This window comes from Gorilla gorilla, chromosome 6 (genome assembly GCF_029281585.2).
Source record: "Gorilla gorilla gorilla isolate KB3781 chromosome 6, NHGRI_mGorGor1-v2.1_pri, whole genome shotgun sequence".
Classification (NCBI taxonomy): domain Eukaryota; kingdom Metazoa; phylum Chordata; class Mammalia; order Primates; family Hominidae; genus Gorilla; species Gorilla gorilla.
Genome location: NC_073230.2, coordinates 36816464 through 36830277, shown reverse-complemented (window position 1 = coordinate 36830277; position 13814 = coordinate 36816464). Strand labels below are relative to the sequence as shown.

The following is a 13814-nucleotide window of genomic DNA, read 5'->3' as shown; positions in this document are numbered from 1 at the left end:
TGACTTGTCCACACTTCTGATCGACCAAACAGGGATTTTACTTTAAAATAAGAAATACCGTAAAGGAGACTCAAAATCCAGGATTTAATCATGAAGATAAATTTTATCTTCACATCTAATCTTATGTTCCTCCAGCTTCCAATTACGCATCTTCCTTTCTTTTGGTGTGCAAATGAGAATCTGAGAATATTCTCTACAGAATAAGGTTTCCATTATTAAAGCCATCTCTGTGCCACTAGATTGCCTGTTCTTCCTCAAACTAAATAATCCTTGTGCCTTTGACCTTTTCTAATAGGTCCCAATTTCCAATCCTTAATTCATCTTCATTATTCTCCTCCAAACTCTCTTTAAATTCTCCACATACCTTTTAAGCCCAAAGAGCTTGAAGTACCCAACAGAATCGAATCAAATCAAGGGAAAACTAATGCTGCTGTTAAATTTCTAGAGGAAAAAAGATTGGGTGAGTATACTCATTTAATTCCTCACTCTTGTTAGTAAATTCCTTCCAGCAAAGCTTAATGGTATTTGGGTTAAGTGGTACTATACGTACTTTGGAAAAGGCAAAGTGTCTATCATTCTTAGTTTTCTCCCAGAAGTTACTTTTTTCTCTCTCTCCTAGAAATGTAAGAGTATTAAGTATTCAAAGTGATGGATAAAATTAACCTACCTAAAGAAAAAGAAAGGAGAACAGAATCTGGGAGATGGTAGAAATTCAAGGCTTGTCTGTTTTTGCATTATAGCTCCCTAAGGAGCCTTTTTAGACAGGTTTTCTCTCAATCACCTCCCCACAAAGGAATTTTAGTATTACATATAGACTGTATATCTGTTTATGTTCTATATAGGTATTTGTGCTTTATACATATAAATAGTAAGGGGTTTTTTTGGTAAGAACCAAATTTCTCCACTTTAGGGGTGATATTGCCCCCTTTGAGAACTCATTGTCCACTGATAACGTCATGACCTTCAGAATGCTTTTACATATATTCTCCCACCAGGAGGGTGGAATTGTATCTTTGCCTTCTTCTTATAGACAAGGAAGCTGCAGTTCAGAGTGATTAACTAATTTGCCCACAGTCCTGCCCAGGGATAGCAGCAGATTCAGAGTTAAAACCCAATTCCTGATATCAGGGCCAGCACTCATTGCTCTATATTGTAATGATTACATAAAATCCAGAAGCCTGTTCTCTATTAATTTTTTTTACAAATTACCTACTTTAGCATTTCTGAAGCAAGCACTCCTCCCAAAATAATTCCCAACATGGTAATAAATAAAAGAGTAGAAGTGCCTTATTAATGTTTGTCCTTGCTTTCAACTATGCTTTTTCAGAAAAGTTCTCTATTCCACATTAAAAATTCTTGAGCATGGCTTACAGTGTTTTCGACAGCTCTCATGCCAAGTCATCCTCCCGCCTGTCAGGGCTGTGCACCCAAGAGAATGTCTTTGTTCCATGGGCCAGAGCACATCCTGCCACTCTTCTCACACAGTCTTCATTTTTTCTTCTTGACGTTTTATAATGAAAATTTTCATACATACAGAAAAGTTGAAAGACTTTTACAGTAAACACCCATATACACATCATCTAAGTTCTACAGCATTTTTACTATTCTTGCTTTACAGCATATATATAATTTTTCATTCCTCTATCCATCCATCAATCCAACTTTTAAAAAATAGACTTCAGAGTTAACTGCAGATGTAGCATTCTTTCCTCAAAGGCATTGGCATACAAATTATTAATCAGAATTCAAGAACATATAGGAGGCTAAGACCAGCTTTGTTCCTGAAATTAAAGTCAGTTTAGCTTCCATGTTCAGATGTTGCTACCAAATAAACAGATCCCACGCACCCCTTTAACTTCCCGCTGATGGAGTGCTGTGCCACCTTTGCTAACAGGCTTCCATCTCTTGAAGTGGAGAAAGTGACCATCAGAAAGCAGGTCAAAGAACACCTGCTTCTTGTAACTGCTTTGGCCTCTTTCATTAATTTATGCATGTTAAACATGAAGGCCAAATCATCTCTCAACATGGCTTGGGATCAAATTCATCCTAAATTCCAAGGCTGAAACTCCTTTTTTTTCCACTAACATTTATGTAGTACTTGGGAGATGGTAGAAATTAAAGACCAATGCTTCTGATAAATAAATGTCAGGCACTGTTCTAAGTGCTTTATGTATATTAACCCACTCTTTTTCTTTTTCTTTCTTTCGAGACGGAGTCTCGCTCTGTCTCCAGGCTGGAGTGCAGTGGCGCGATCTCGGCTCACTGCAACCTCCGCCTCCTGGGTTCAAGCGATTCTCCTGCCTCAGCCTCCTGAGTAGCTGGGACTACAGGCATGTGCCACCACACCCAGCTAATTTTTCATATTTTCAATAAAGATGGGGTTTCCCCATGTTGGCCAGAATGGTCTCGATCTCCTAACCTCATGATCTGCCTGCCTCGGCCTCCCAAAGTGCTGTGATTACAGGCATGAGCCACTGCGCGTGGCCTAACTCACTCTTTAAAGTTACTTTTAGTGTAAGACCAGGGGTCGGCAAACTTTTCTCTAGCAAGGGCTATAAAGTAAATATCTTAGGTTTGGGATCATATAGTTTCTGTCTCAAGTACTCAGCTCTGCCATGGTAGCATGAAAGCAGCCACAGATAATATATAACAGAATGAGTACTGCTGTGTTCTAATAAAACTTTATTTACCAAAACAGTCTCCAGGATATAGCTGACCAACGCCTATGCTAGACTAAAAAGCACGAGAGTCCATTCTTCAAAAACCAGTTTCAGGACCTCTTATTCTTAGCTCAAAACACAGAGCTTGCCAATGCCTCAAAGGCCTTTTTATTTAATGGTGGGTCAAATCATTCCTTGTTCATGCTCTTTCATCTTTTAATGCACTGGGAGGAGAGAATCATTAATTTTTAAGCTACGGTATACTGATGCCAACTTAAGAAATCACAATGAACTGAGGTAGAAAATGGCTGAATTACATTTTTAAGCAACTGAGACTAATGAAACACTAAGGAGTCAGAGCTGCATCCTTGAATTGAAAGGTGTTGATGAAGCATCATTAAGCCTGGTCTTTGAGAAGCCATGGAACCCTGAGAACCATGACAGTGCAAAAGGACAACCAGAGTAGTGTAATTACAGACTTGGTAGAAATACCCAGGGAGATCCAAGAACATTCATCAAACAATCGATGTGTAATTACCTAGAAGGACGCAAGGTGCTGGATGGCAACCAAATATGCCTTTGTTGGGCTGTGCCAAGGCTATTTAATTTCTTTCCACAGAAGATGAGGAAATGACACTGGCGATGTAAATAAGGAGGAAGAAAAAGATACCATCGTTGAAGCAGAGCTTGCTATTCCGTCCAACAAGACAGAGACATGGTGTACTTAGAGCTAATGGCAAGTGAGACTGTGATTTGCTAAAGGACATAGCCAAAGAAGATCATTACCAATGGCTCAGTCAGCATCAGCCAGATGCCAGGCGAGTGGTAGACTGAGGCAAGGAGGTGGGCCTGGGAAACCACCTGCTCTGGACTGGCTTTTATTAGCAAATTCGTTATCTAAAATCCTGAATTGAGAAATGCTCATTAAGCACACAGAGGATGGACTGAGTGAAGAAACTAGCATCTTGGAAAACAAATGCAATTAAAGCATTTCTGACATACGATAATGAATTTAGTATTTTCATTAACGCAAGAGGCCATTAAAACCAGGAGGAAATCTAGCAAGGATTCATGCATAGCCACAGGTAAGGAAAACACCTAAAAGATCCCAAAAGAGCTGGAATTCATAATAGTATATGCTGAATATGAATGAACATGAATCATCATATTAAGACTGAATTCGAGGCGGGGCGTGGTCGCTCACGCCTGTGATCCCAGCATTCTGGGAGGCTGAGGCAGATGGATCACCTGATGTAAGGAGTTTGAGACCAGCCTGGCCAATATGGTGAAACCCCGTCTCTACTAAAAATACAAAAATTAGCCAGGCATGGTGGCAGATGCCTGTAATCCCAGCTACTAGGGAGGCTGAGGCAGGGGGCTTGAAACTGGGAGGCGGAGGTTGCAGTGAGCCGAGATCATGCTACTACACTCCAGCCTGGGCAACAGAGTGAGACTCTGTCTCAAATAAACAAACAAAATAAAACAAAACAAACAAGCAAACAAAAAAACCTGAATTTGAAATAGCTTTGTTAATTAGTAACACAAACATAACATTAGAAGTATAATACCAGAAAATGGAGGGTAGAGGGAGGAGATCAGGCTTCATCAAGTACTGATCCCACCCTTACAAGCAGGATTCACATTTGGTCTCTGCAACATAAAAGAGTATAGGAAAGTTAGAAATAGCAAAGAAGAAAGACAAAATATTTTTAAAGGGTGGAAAATAACATCTAGGAGGAAGTACATCTGGGAAAAATAAGGAAGGCTATGGGTGCCTACACTGAAATCCGTGAATAGTCTAGCACAAGTGCTGAGCAAATAGCAAGCATTACCAGGAGGCAAAAGCATCTTGAGTCTTCTATCCTAAGGGATTAGGGAGGAAGGATGAAATAGAAAGCAGAGAGAAGCAAGAACAGTCCTTAGAACAGTAGTTCTCACACCCAAGGCGGCATCAGAATCCCCTGAAGCGCTTGCTAAAACACAGATTGCTGGGCCCCATCTCCAGGGTTTGTAATTCAGGTGTGGGATGGGCCACAGAACCTGCATTTCTCACCTGTTCCCAGCTGATGCTGGGATCACACTCTGTGACTCACTGGATTAGAAGCCCAGCCATCAATATGAACTGTCTGGGTTGGAATCTGGCCTTTGCCCCTCTTGTGCTTCCTGTCTCATTTCCTCCTGTGTAAAGTGAGAGGGATAACAAGCCCCATGGGATTGTGGTGGGCATAGCATCCATAAAACTCTGAAGCCGGTGCTCAGGGCACAGGAAGTACTCCATATGTGATAGCTGTCATTTCTATTAAAAGACTGACAACAAGTAAATAATTAGGTAATATCATTCAGCATAGTCATATTAAAATTGAGGCTGTCTGAGATTGCATCATCCACATTTTTTCCAATGGAAAGCAGAATCAAGGTCAGAAATCTACGTCCAAGCCTCTCAATGCTTGGTTGGACAGGCCACACGCCAGTAGGAGACATGGCTTATCTGGAGCAAAGTATAACCTGCCTTTATCAGCATTATTTCTCAGTTACAGTTTAACCAGGTGAGCAAAATGTGAAGCATGTCTTTAAATCCTCACTATAGCTCCAGCATTATGCACCTGCTCCTTTTCCTGGATAACCCTGGTTACACCCCAAAACTTGTGGGGCCTGACCTCTGAGTCACAGAGCAGACTTAATATGGGGCTGCTGTAGGTAGCAACTCCTATGGAGGTGTGACATTTGCTCTGTGTTTGGATGAGTAAGGTTGGTGTTACAAAAGCCAGTACCTCCGCATAACCATTGTGTCTCAGTTTGGATCCACACTCTCACTACCACCACCACCTGAGATCAATAAGTAATGGGATCTTGGGTTCCAGCTGTCATAGGCTAGAGGAGGATGGCAGAACACATGTTGTAACACACGATGCTATCAGTTCTTTTTTTCTAAAACAATGAACAATACCACATAGTATTCCAACTCTACTAATTAAGGGAATATACCTTTTCAAGTGAGATGTTAAGAAATAAAAATCAGCCGGGTGCGGTGGCTCACGCCTATAATCCCAGCACTTTGGGAGGCTGAGGCGGGCGGATCACTTGAGGTCAGGAGTTCAAGATCAGTCCAGCCAACATGGTGAAACCCTGTCTCTACTAAAAATACAAAAATTAGCTGGGCGTGATGGGCACCTGTAATCCCAGCTACTCGGGAGGCTGAGGCAGGAGAATGGCTTGAACCCAGGAGGTGGAGGTTGCAGTGAGCCAAGATCATGCCATTGCACTCCAGCCTGGGCCACAGAGCAAGACTCCGTCAAAAAAAAAAAAAAAAAAAAAAGGGCCGGGCACGGTGGCTCATGCTTGTAATCCCAGCATTTTGGGAGGCTGAGGCGGGTGGATCACCTGAGGTCAGGAGTTCAAGACCCGCCTGCAAATATGGAGAAACCCCATCTCTACTAAAAATACAAAAAAATTAGCTGGGTGTGGTGGCACACGCCTGTAATCCCAGCTACTAGGGAGGCTGAGGCAGAAGAATCGCTTGAACCTGGGAGGCAGAGGTTGCGGTGAGCCAAGATCGCGCCATTGCACTCCAGCCTGGGCCAACGAGAGCGAAACTCCGTCAAAAAAAAAAAAAAGAGAGAGAAAGGGAGGGAGGGAGGGAGGGAGGGAGGGAGGGAGGAAGGAAGGAAGGAAGGAAGGAAGGAAGGAAGGAAGGAAGGAAGGAAGGAAGGAAGGAAGGGAGGGAATAAAGAAATAAAAATCACCCAGAGAGACTGAAGAATCTTCTCCGGAAACTTTGCCTATTATCAATCACTGTTTAATTTCCCATTTACTTTCCTCATTCTACTTTTGCCTCATCTTATGTCTTGGCATATGTACTGTTCTCTGGTGGCCCTCTCCAGCTCACCTCACCTGCTCCCCTTGGCTCTGAACTCCATAACAGCTTGGTCTCAACAGCCCTTACCCAAGTGCTTATGACCTCACCTTGGAAATGTCTAAATATGTTCTAGGTGCATACTTGTGGGGGTCTGTATTATTTTAGAAGAAGTTCAAAGTATTCCAAAGAGAGTGAATTTGGAGGCAGGGGGAGTATGCATTTTGGTAGATTACAGTACTTGTCAATAAAAAAGAAAGTTTTTTGTTTTTTAAAAAAAGCAGAAAACATTTGGTTCTATCTTTAGGGAAAAAAATTCATATGTCAAAATTTTATTTCTAACATTGGTTTTACTAGATTTTTCCCCTGTACTACATCAGGTCTAAACCCAAAGCAAGTCCAGTTCAGAAGAAAACTGAATCAAGAAAAAGACCTGACAGCATCAGTGAGTGAGATGACAGCCTGGAGGAATAATGATGGGAAAGTCCTTCATTCTTGATTGTGTCGGCATTAAGGGGGAAAAAAAGAGACAAGCAGAGAAAGTCTAGGATGAAAAGAATAGGAATAGTTTTTATGCAAGGGAAGAAATAGCCTTCTGATTACTACACATAAAGCCAATTAAAAGGTAATGAGATTGATTTTTGTTTGTGGCTTGTAGAATCAATCTCATTACTTTAAGACATACCTTGTCGAGATGTCTTAAATCAGTAGAGTTTTCACGTTCCCCCAAATGCACTTTGTTTTAAAACATTTATTTCAATAAATAAAAGAAAAGGGGAAGAACTGTGGAATGGTAGAAAATCCCTTAGAGTTCACTTAAAATCTGTGATTCAAAATGTACTGAGTTAGTTGAAAATGATATGGTCAATCAATATGGCTTGTTAAGATCTTCCAGACATGCCTAAGACAAGATAAATGTCCTCGAGCTACAAGATCGTGAAGTCTAGATATGATTAATATCTAGACTTTAATTAATATTTAAAAAGCATAATGAAGAAATGGAATGCTTTCGAAGGTTTACAGGAACAGTTTTTAGAACTAAAGATAGAAAAGAGTAAAATCAGTAGATATTTAGAACACCAAAAACTAGGGAAAACTGCATAAAAGAGGGTAGGAATACTTAAAGCAGTGTTTAAAAAATGAATACAATTCACTGGAAGGTAAAATAAGGTAGTGAGATACTACTCCAACTTAAGATTGGCCACTGCCGGCCGGGCGTGGTGGCTGATGCCCATAATCCCAGCACTTTGGAAGGCTGAGGCAGGCAGATCACCTGAGGTTGGGAATTCAAGACCAACCTGGCCAATATGGTAAAAGCCTGTGTCTACTTAAAAAAAAAAATGAGCCAGGTGCAGTGGGGTACACCTGTAATCCCTGCCACTCAGGAGGCTGAGGTAGGAGAATCGCTTGAACTTGGGAAGCAGAGGTTGCGGTGAGTCAAGATCGCGCCACTGCACTCCAGCTCGGGGGCGACAAAGCAAGACTCCACCTCAGAAAAAAAAAAAAGATTGGCCACTGCCATCAGTACTTGGTCTAACTTCTGACCATCAAGAAAAAAGCTGATTCTGATCATGAATGCTAGAAATCTCTACCATCCATTTTTGCATTAAAAACGTTTTCCAAAATAGACTATTCCATAGCAAGAAGGAAATGAAGCTATATAAAATGCAGAACAACTTGAAATAATAGTATGCCATTGTATTTCCCTTTTTTGAAATTGCTTTTTATAATCCCATATTCACTATAGCGATTTCAAAAAAGACAAATGACACCAAATCATTTACAGTCACAAAAGAACTTCTGCTTATTTAGTGTAGGCTTGAGGTAATTTTAGGGCAACTTGACTTTCAATGAGTCACACAAGTAAATCTTGCCATTCTGGCCTTTTGGAGAGGCCAAGAAGAAACTTGGATTAGTCCAGGAAAAAATTTTAGTCTGTGTTTAAGTTAGTACCTTAACAACTGCCAAAAGTCTAGCTCACTATCCTAATAACAGCATTGAGTAAATCTGATATGCTATTAGTAATAGTTTGAGAATCTCAAATTCCTTATGCTAGCAATCGCTATCCTTTTTTTTCATCATTTTGAAACTTACTGATTTATTTACTGATTCCCCACTGTTGCTTGGCTATGCTCACTGCTAAGGATATACCTATGATTAAGACTGATGAAGTCTCTGGAGGTTGTATTCTCCTGGAGAGGCATATACAAGCAACAATCAAATATGTTAAGAAAGTGTATCAGAGAGTATATAAAGTGCCACAGATACAATAAACAAGGCGATATGACAGAGACGCTCCAAGGGTTGGGGAGGTGCTACTTTTTTATGGAGTTTAGGAAGGGCCTCTTATTATGTGAAATTTGACCTGAAACCTAGATGTGCAGAGAACCTGGGTCTGAGAATTTCAGGCAAAGGGCAAGTGCAAAGGCCCAGTGATAGCAACAGTGCTTTTTTCTTTTTCTTTCTTTTTTTTTAATGAATGGGAATAGAATCTAGTGGGGCTAAAAGGCAGTGCACTTGGAGAAGAATGGTACAGACAGGGCAGTGACAGACACAGGAGGCAAACTATGGCTCATAGGCACGGCAAGAAATTTGTTACTAAAAGTAACAGAAAGCTATTGAAGGGTCTAATTTATATTTAACGATGATGATTTGGGCTCCTGTCTGGTGACTGGAGTGTGTATGTGTGTGTGTATATGTGAGCTGCAGGGAAGCTGCAAGGAGTGGAAGCAGGGAGATCAGGTGGGAGGCTCCTTACCTGCAATGAAATCCAGGCAAGAAATGACAATGGCCCAAACCACACAACATTCATGGGGATAGAGTATAGTGGACAATGCGAGATATATCTGGAGATAGACTTGATGCTAAGAATGGAGGAGAAAGGGGTGAGGGTAGGGAAGGGAGAAGTACAGGTTTCTGAAGTTAGGTGTCATCCAATGGAGCGGGGCCTAGTTCTATTCTGAACATGAGGCTGGTGGTGGCCTGTGAGACAGGTGGTGGCCTGAGGAGGTCCAGTGGACAGGTGGATAGAGGTATCTGGAGCCCTGGGTAGAGGTCTTGGCTAGAAAACAAATTTGAGAGTCAACATTCCACACAGTTTGTGACAGACAACCCAGGCACACATTTGGTAACTAATAAATGCTTATGATGTGACTGACTGATAGTTGATGGAAAAAGCAGTGAGAATTCTACATATGGGAAGATGTTTTGCATCTGTTGGCATGGAGTGTTCAGGAAGTGCCAGCAGAGCATCAGGTGCTGCGGCTGCCCAATAAATATTAATTTGCAGTAGTAAAGCTTCAAGAAAGCAATGAACTGTTACTTCAGGACCTGATCCTGCCTGGCTTAATTGGCGCCAGAGCTGTTGTTCAGCTGCTTGTACCTTCTGTTCCTCATCCTCGGTATATTTTTTCCTGGTGGCTTAATTCCTGACCTGGGCATCTTGCTTTCTTCTTGATCACTGCCTCTTACCCTTACATTCAGAGTATACTGTCATCACTTCGACTCTGTCCTTAATGACCAGTTCAGAGCCTGTTCTTCACAGGTTTCTGACTCTGCCATGAATCATGAACATTAACTGAGTGCCCATTGTGCAGCAGGCACTGTATTGGACACTTGACCCACATATGCCATTTATAGCAACCCTGCAAAGTAGATGCTTATCCGTGGGTTAGGCCTTAATCTCCCTGAGAGAGTAAGTGGTTGGCTCTGTGTTAGGTAGCTAGAAAGTGGTGGAGCAAGAAGACAAAACAAGTCCAAGCTGACTTTGCAGCTGAGCTCCCTGCTTTCCTGGATTTGCTAAGTATGTGGATTTTGCCTGCTGAATCAGTCCGTACCCTTGACTCACCCAGCTCTGCAGCAAAGTCTACTAAGTAGTTGGTATCTGTTGATAACCACCATGTATCAAGGCAGACTGGCCTACGTCTATACCTTAGAGGGACACTGTTCCACATCTCTCTAATTGCACACTTTGCTTGGTGCTCTAATGTGGGTATTTATCATGTTGAACTGGCAGGTCCTAACCTGGGAGAGGCCCATAGCCCAGGAAAGTATGAGTCATCAGAGAAACAATGAGTCCAGAGATTGAGTATACTGGAGCTACCACGCTAGGGACCAGGGAAGAGTAGCTGGGAGGAGATAGATTGAAGACCAAGAAAAAGGGCCCAGAGCTGCGTAGAAGAGGAAGATGCGGGCTCTTAGCTAAGGGATGAGATGTAATAGGAAAATGTACGTAGAAAAACTTATAACTCATTGTTTAAAATAAACAGCCTTTACAGCTTTATGTAAATATGTAAATAAAGCTTCAATCTCCCTGGCCACAAACTCACACAGAAAGGCTTTCTGTCTTCATTAGGCATGTCTCCCAAGCATGCAAGTGTGTTACAAGACAACAAGACGTATGACTAAGCACCGTCCGTAGTAGGGGAAAACTGTTCCACTATCATGCAAGAGAAAGTGGCGCCTTCACTTGCAGGAGGCCAACTCCTGGGAGGCTTGGGAATTTAGGCAGGAACTATCTGCAGTTAACATCACACTGGAGGACAAACTAGAGAACAAAGGGAGCTGAAGCTACTCCTGCAGACACTTATCTGAGCAGCACCTGTTCTTCCAGCAAACTTGACCTGTTACTATCTGACACCTGCCTGGCTAGATGGGCCCCATGCTGCCTGATGAGGAAAGGGAGCTGATGAATCTCCATTTCACATTAGGTTTCGTGGCAGAAATGGGATATGGAATTCTAGAGGAAAGCAAGCATCAACCAATGTCACTTACTAATATATCAAATTGGTAAGGTCAAAAGGCAAAGAGCATGGTTTAACAGTCAGACAAGGGGGAAACAAGAGACATGGGCACCATATTCTTTAGTCACAGCAGATGGTGATGGCACTGCAACAGCAAACAGACATGCAGTGGACCCTCAGCCCGCTGGATGGTTGAAGAGTTTCAGTGGAACTCTAGGAAGAGTTTGTAAGAGGATAATCCGAATCGCCTACCTCCACTGCTAACACTCCACCTGCCTTAAGGGCAACTGACATGGTTCCAAGGATTTTGAGAAACCGAGAGGTTTTTTTTCTCTCTCTCTCTCTTTTTCTGTCTCTTTCACACGCACACACATATACAGGGACAAAATCTTAAATATATATTTAATTACATCATACTTTTGTTGTCTTTTATTATGATATTCAAAATGCCAATAGCCAAGTTCTTTGCTATGTTCCCCACAACAAGGCCAGAGCTGAAATACAGTAGGCTCTCCATATATATTTACAGAATAAACAGATAAATGAATGACTATTTACTATCTGTTTGCATTTCAAGTTCTGGTGCCTGATCTTGCCCAGTGTCTTTTTATTAATGCCCCTAGATAGAGTCTTTAGCTGTATTCTAATTTTACAAATTTTTTTTTTCATTGAGACATTTAAACTCCTCTACCTCGTTATACATGGCAATAATTTTTCTGATGGAGAAACACTCAGTAAAAAGCAGGAGTGAAGGAAATTTTAGCAACTTGTGTCTTAATTCACACTGAGAACACCCTTATTTAGTGCATCTCATTCAAAAATTTATATTTACCTATTTTTCTCTCATTTGAAAAAATATTGAATATTATTGGATTTGATTATTGAATAACAAATAATATATTATTGAATATATTATTTGAATATATTGACCGCAGAGTTAGTGACAGGACAAGATCAGAGTACCAAATAAATGGAACTCATCCTGGATTTTTCCTTAAGCACCAGATATTTCCTCCTCTCCAGCCACATGCCGAGGATGAGAAAGTCTACTGTGTACTAAAATTGAGATGACTTGATAAATTTCATTGCCCTTCAACAGATGTAAAATTTTATGTAGAAAAATGTATTAAACCATGATAACTTGGCTCTGAGTATGGGTATGCAGGTACTTAAGTCTTTGAAACAGGTTCAAAACCAGATCCAAAAAGTACTAATGTTCAAGAGTGAATCTCAAGAGTGTTGGAATTGGAGGCTTTCCCCCTTGATAAGGCATGCATGGCACTTTAAAAGCTATCCACGGCTCTATATTTAATCCCATTAATAACAAAAATAAGCAAGGACCCATGGGCCTTTGATTTGAAGGATATTAAGTATGCTATTAAAGAAACTGATCAGAATAAAAAGAAAATAGAGCCTTAGTCCTGCCTTTCAAATCTTGCTGGCATCCCACACAATCAGAGAACTTATTAGTGAACTAAGGAAAGTTAGAATTAAAACCACATCACTTTTTTGTAAGGCTTTATTATTTTAAAATGTCATGTAAATATGACAAAGCATAAAGATTTACTAAATATGGGCATTGAAAGTACCCAGAGGTTTATTATTCCCTGTACTTTCTCTACTGTAAGCATTTCATAATAAAAAATGCTAAAAGAATCAAAAGGATATTAACAAAGAAAACATCCAGAATACACGTTTTTTGGTGTTTACAAAGGTTGTTTAATTTGTCTCGGCAATGGTTAAAAATATGAGACATCTGAGTCCAAGTTGGTTTGTCAGTATTTTAAATAATGTCTGATGTCAAAATATAGATTATGAAGATGTTAAATTTTTTGACACTCTAACAAATGTTAATAGAAATCAACTCCCAGGAAACCTGAAATCCCTCCACTCTCTACATAGTGCTGACAATTCATCATATTTAACAAGGTGTATTGGAAATAGCTGAGTACTGACCTCCCGAGGACAAATGATTCTCTTGGGACGAGGTGCCTCTTGCTGTAACTGATATACTGCCAAAAAAAAGAGAGAGAGAGAGAAATAATTAGAATTAAAATACTGCAACACATATCAACATGCCTTCAAATATTTCCACCTAAGTACATCTCAAGGATTGTAAATATAAAAAAACAAGAGAATACAGGCACATTTTTTAGACTGGAAAAAGTCAGATTATTTATATGGAAAGTAGTCACTGTGAATATAAACTTGCAAAATTGATTTTTTTATTCTTATAAGGTCAATTTAGTTTCATAATTGTTACTGGCATTGTTCATTTTATGGCTTTCTTGGAAGACCAAATATGGCTAAAATTCTTTTGACTATTTTAAAGATGAAATTCTACTTGTGAGTACCTGAGTAGTAAGATCATATAATAGGATTCCTGAATTTAAATGCCGATGTCTCTTGACATACCAGGAAAAGAACTGGCATTTTAAGAGGAGTGTGATTCTCTGAGATGTTAGCTATGGACAAAGACATAACTGATTCTGTGAGTGAATGAAACACCAAGCCATTTCTCTCTCTTTTCTCCCTCCATTTTTCCCCTGTCTATCACAC

At 40.5% G+C, this 13814-nt stretch overlaps 1 protein-coding gene across 6 annotated transcripts in view; it reads right to left on the bottom strand.

Moving 5' to 3' along the window:
• CHN2 (chimerin 2) overlaps positions 1-13814 on the bottom strand; it is a 316889-nt gene that overhangs the window by 132144 nt on the left and 170931 nt on the right. For all 6 annotated transcript variants that reach the window (XM_055347250.2, XM_019031141.4, XM_055347251.1 and 3 more), the window contains one exon: positions 13212-13267. In XM_055347250.2, the coding sequence (XP_055203225.1) occupies positions 13212-13267 (56 nt within the window). The remainder of the gene's footprint in view (positions 1-13211; positions 13268-13814) is intronic.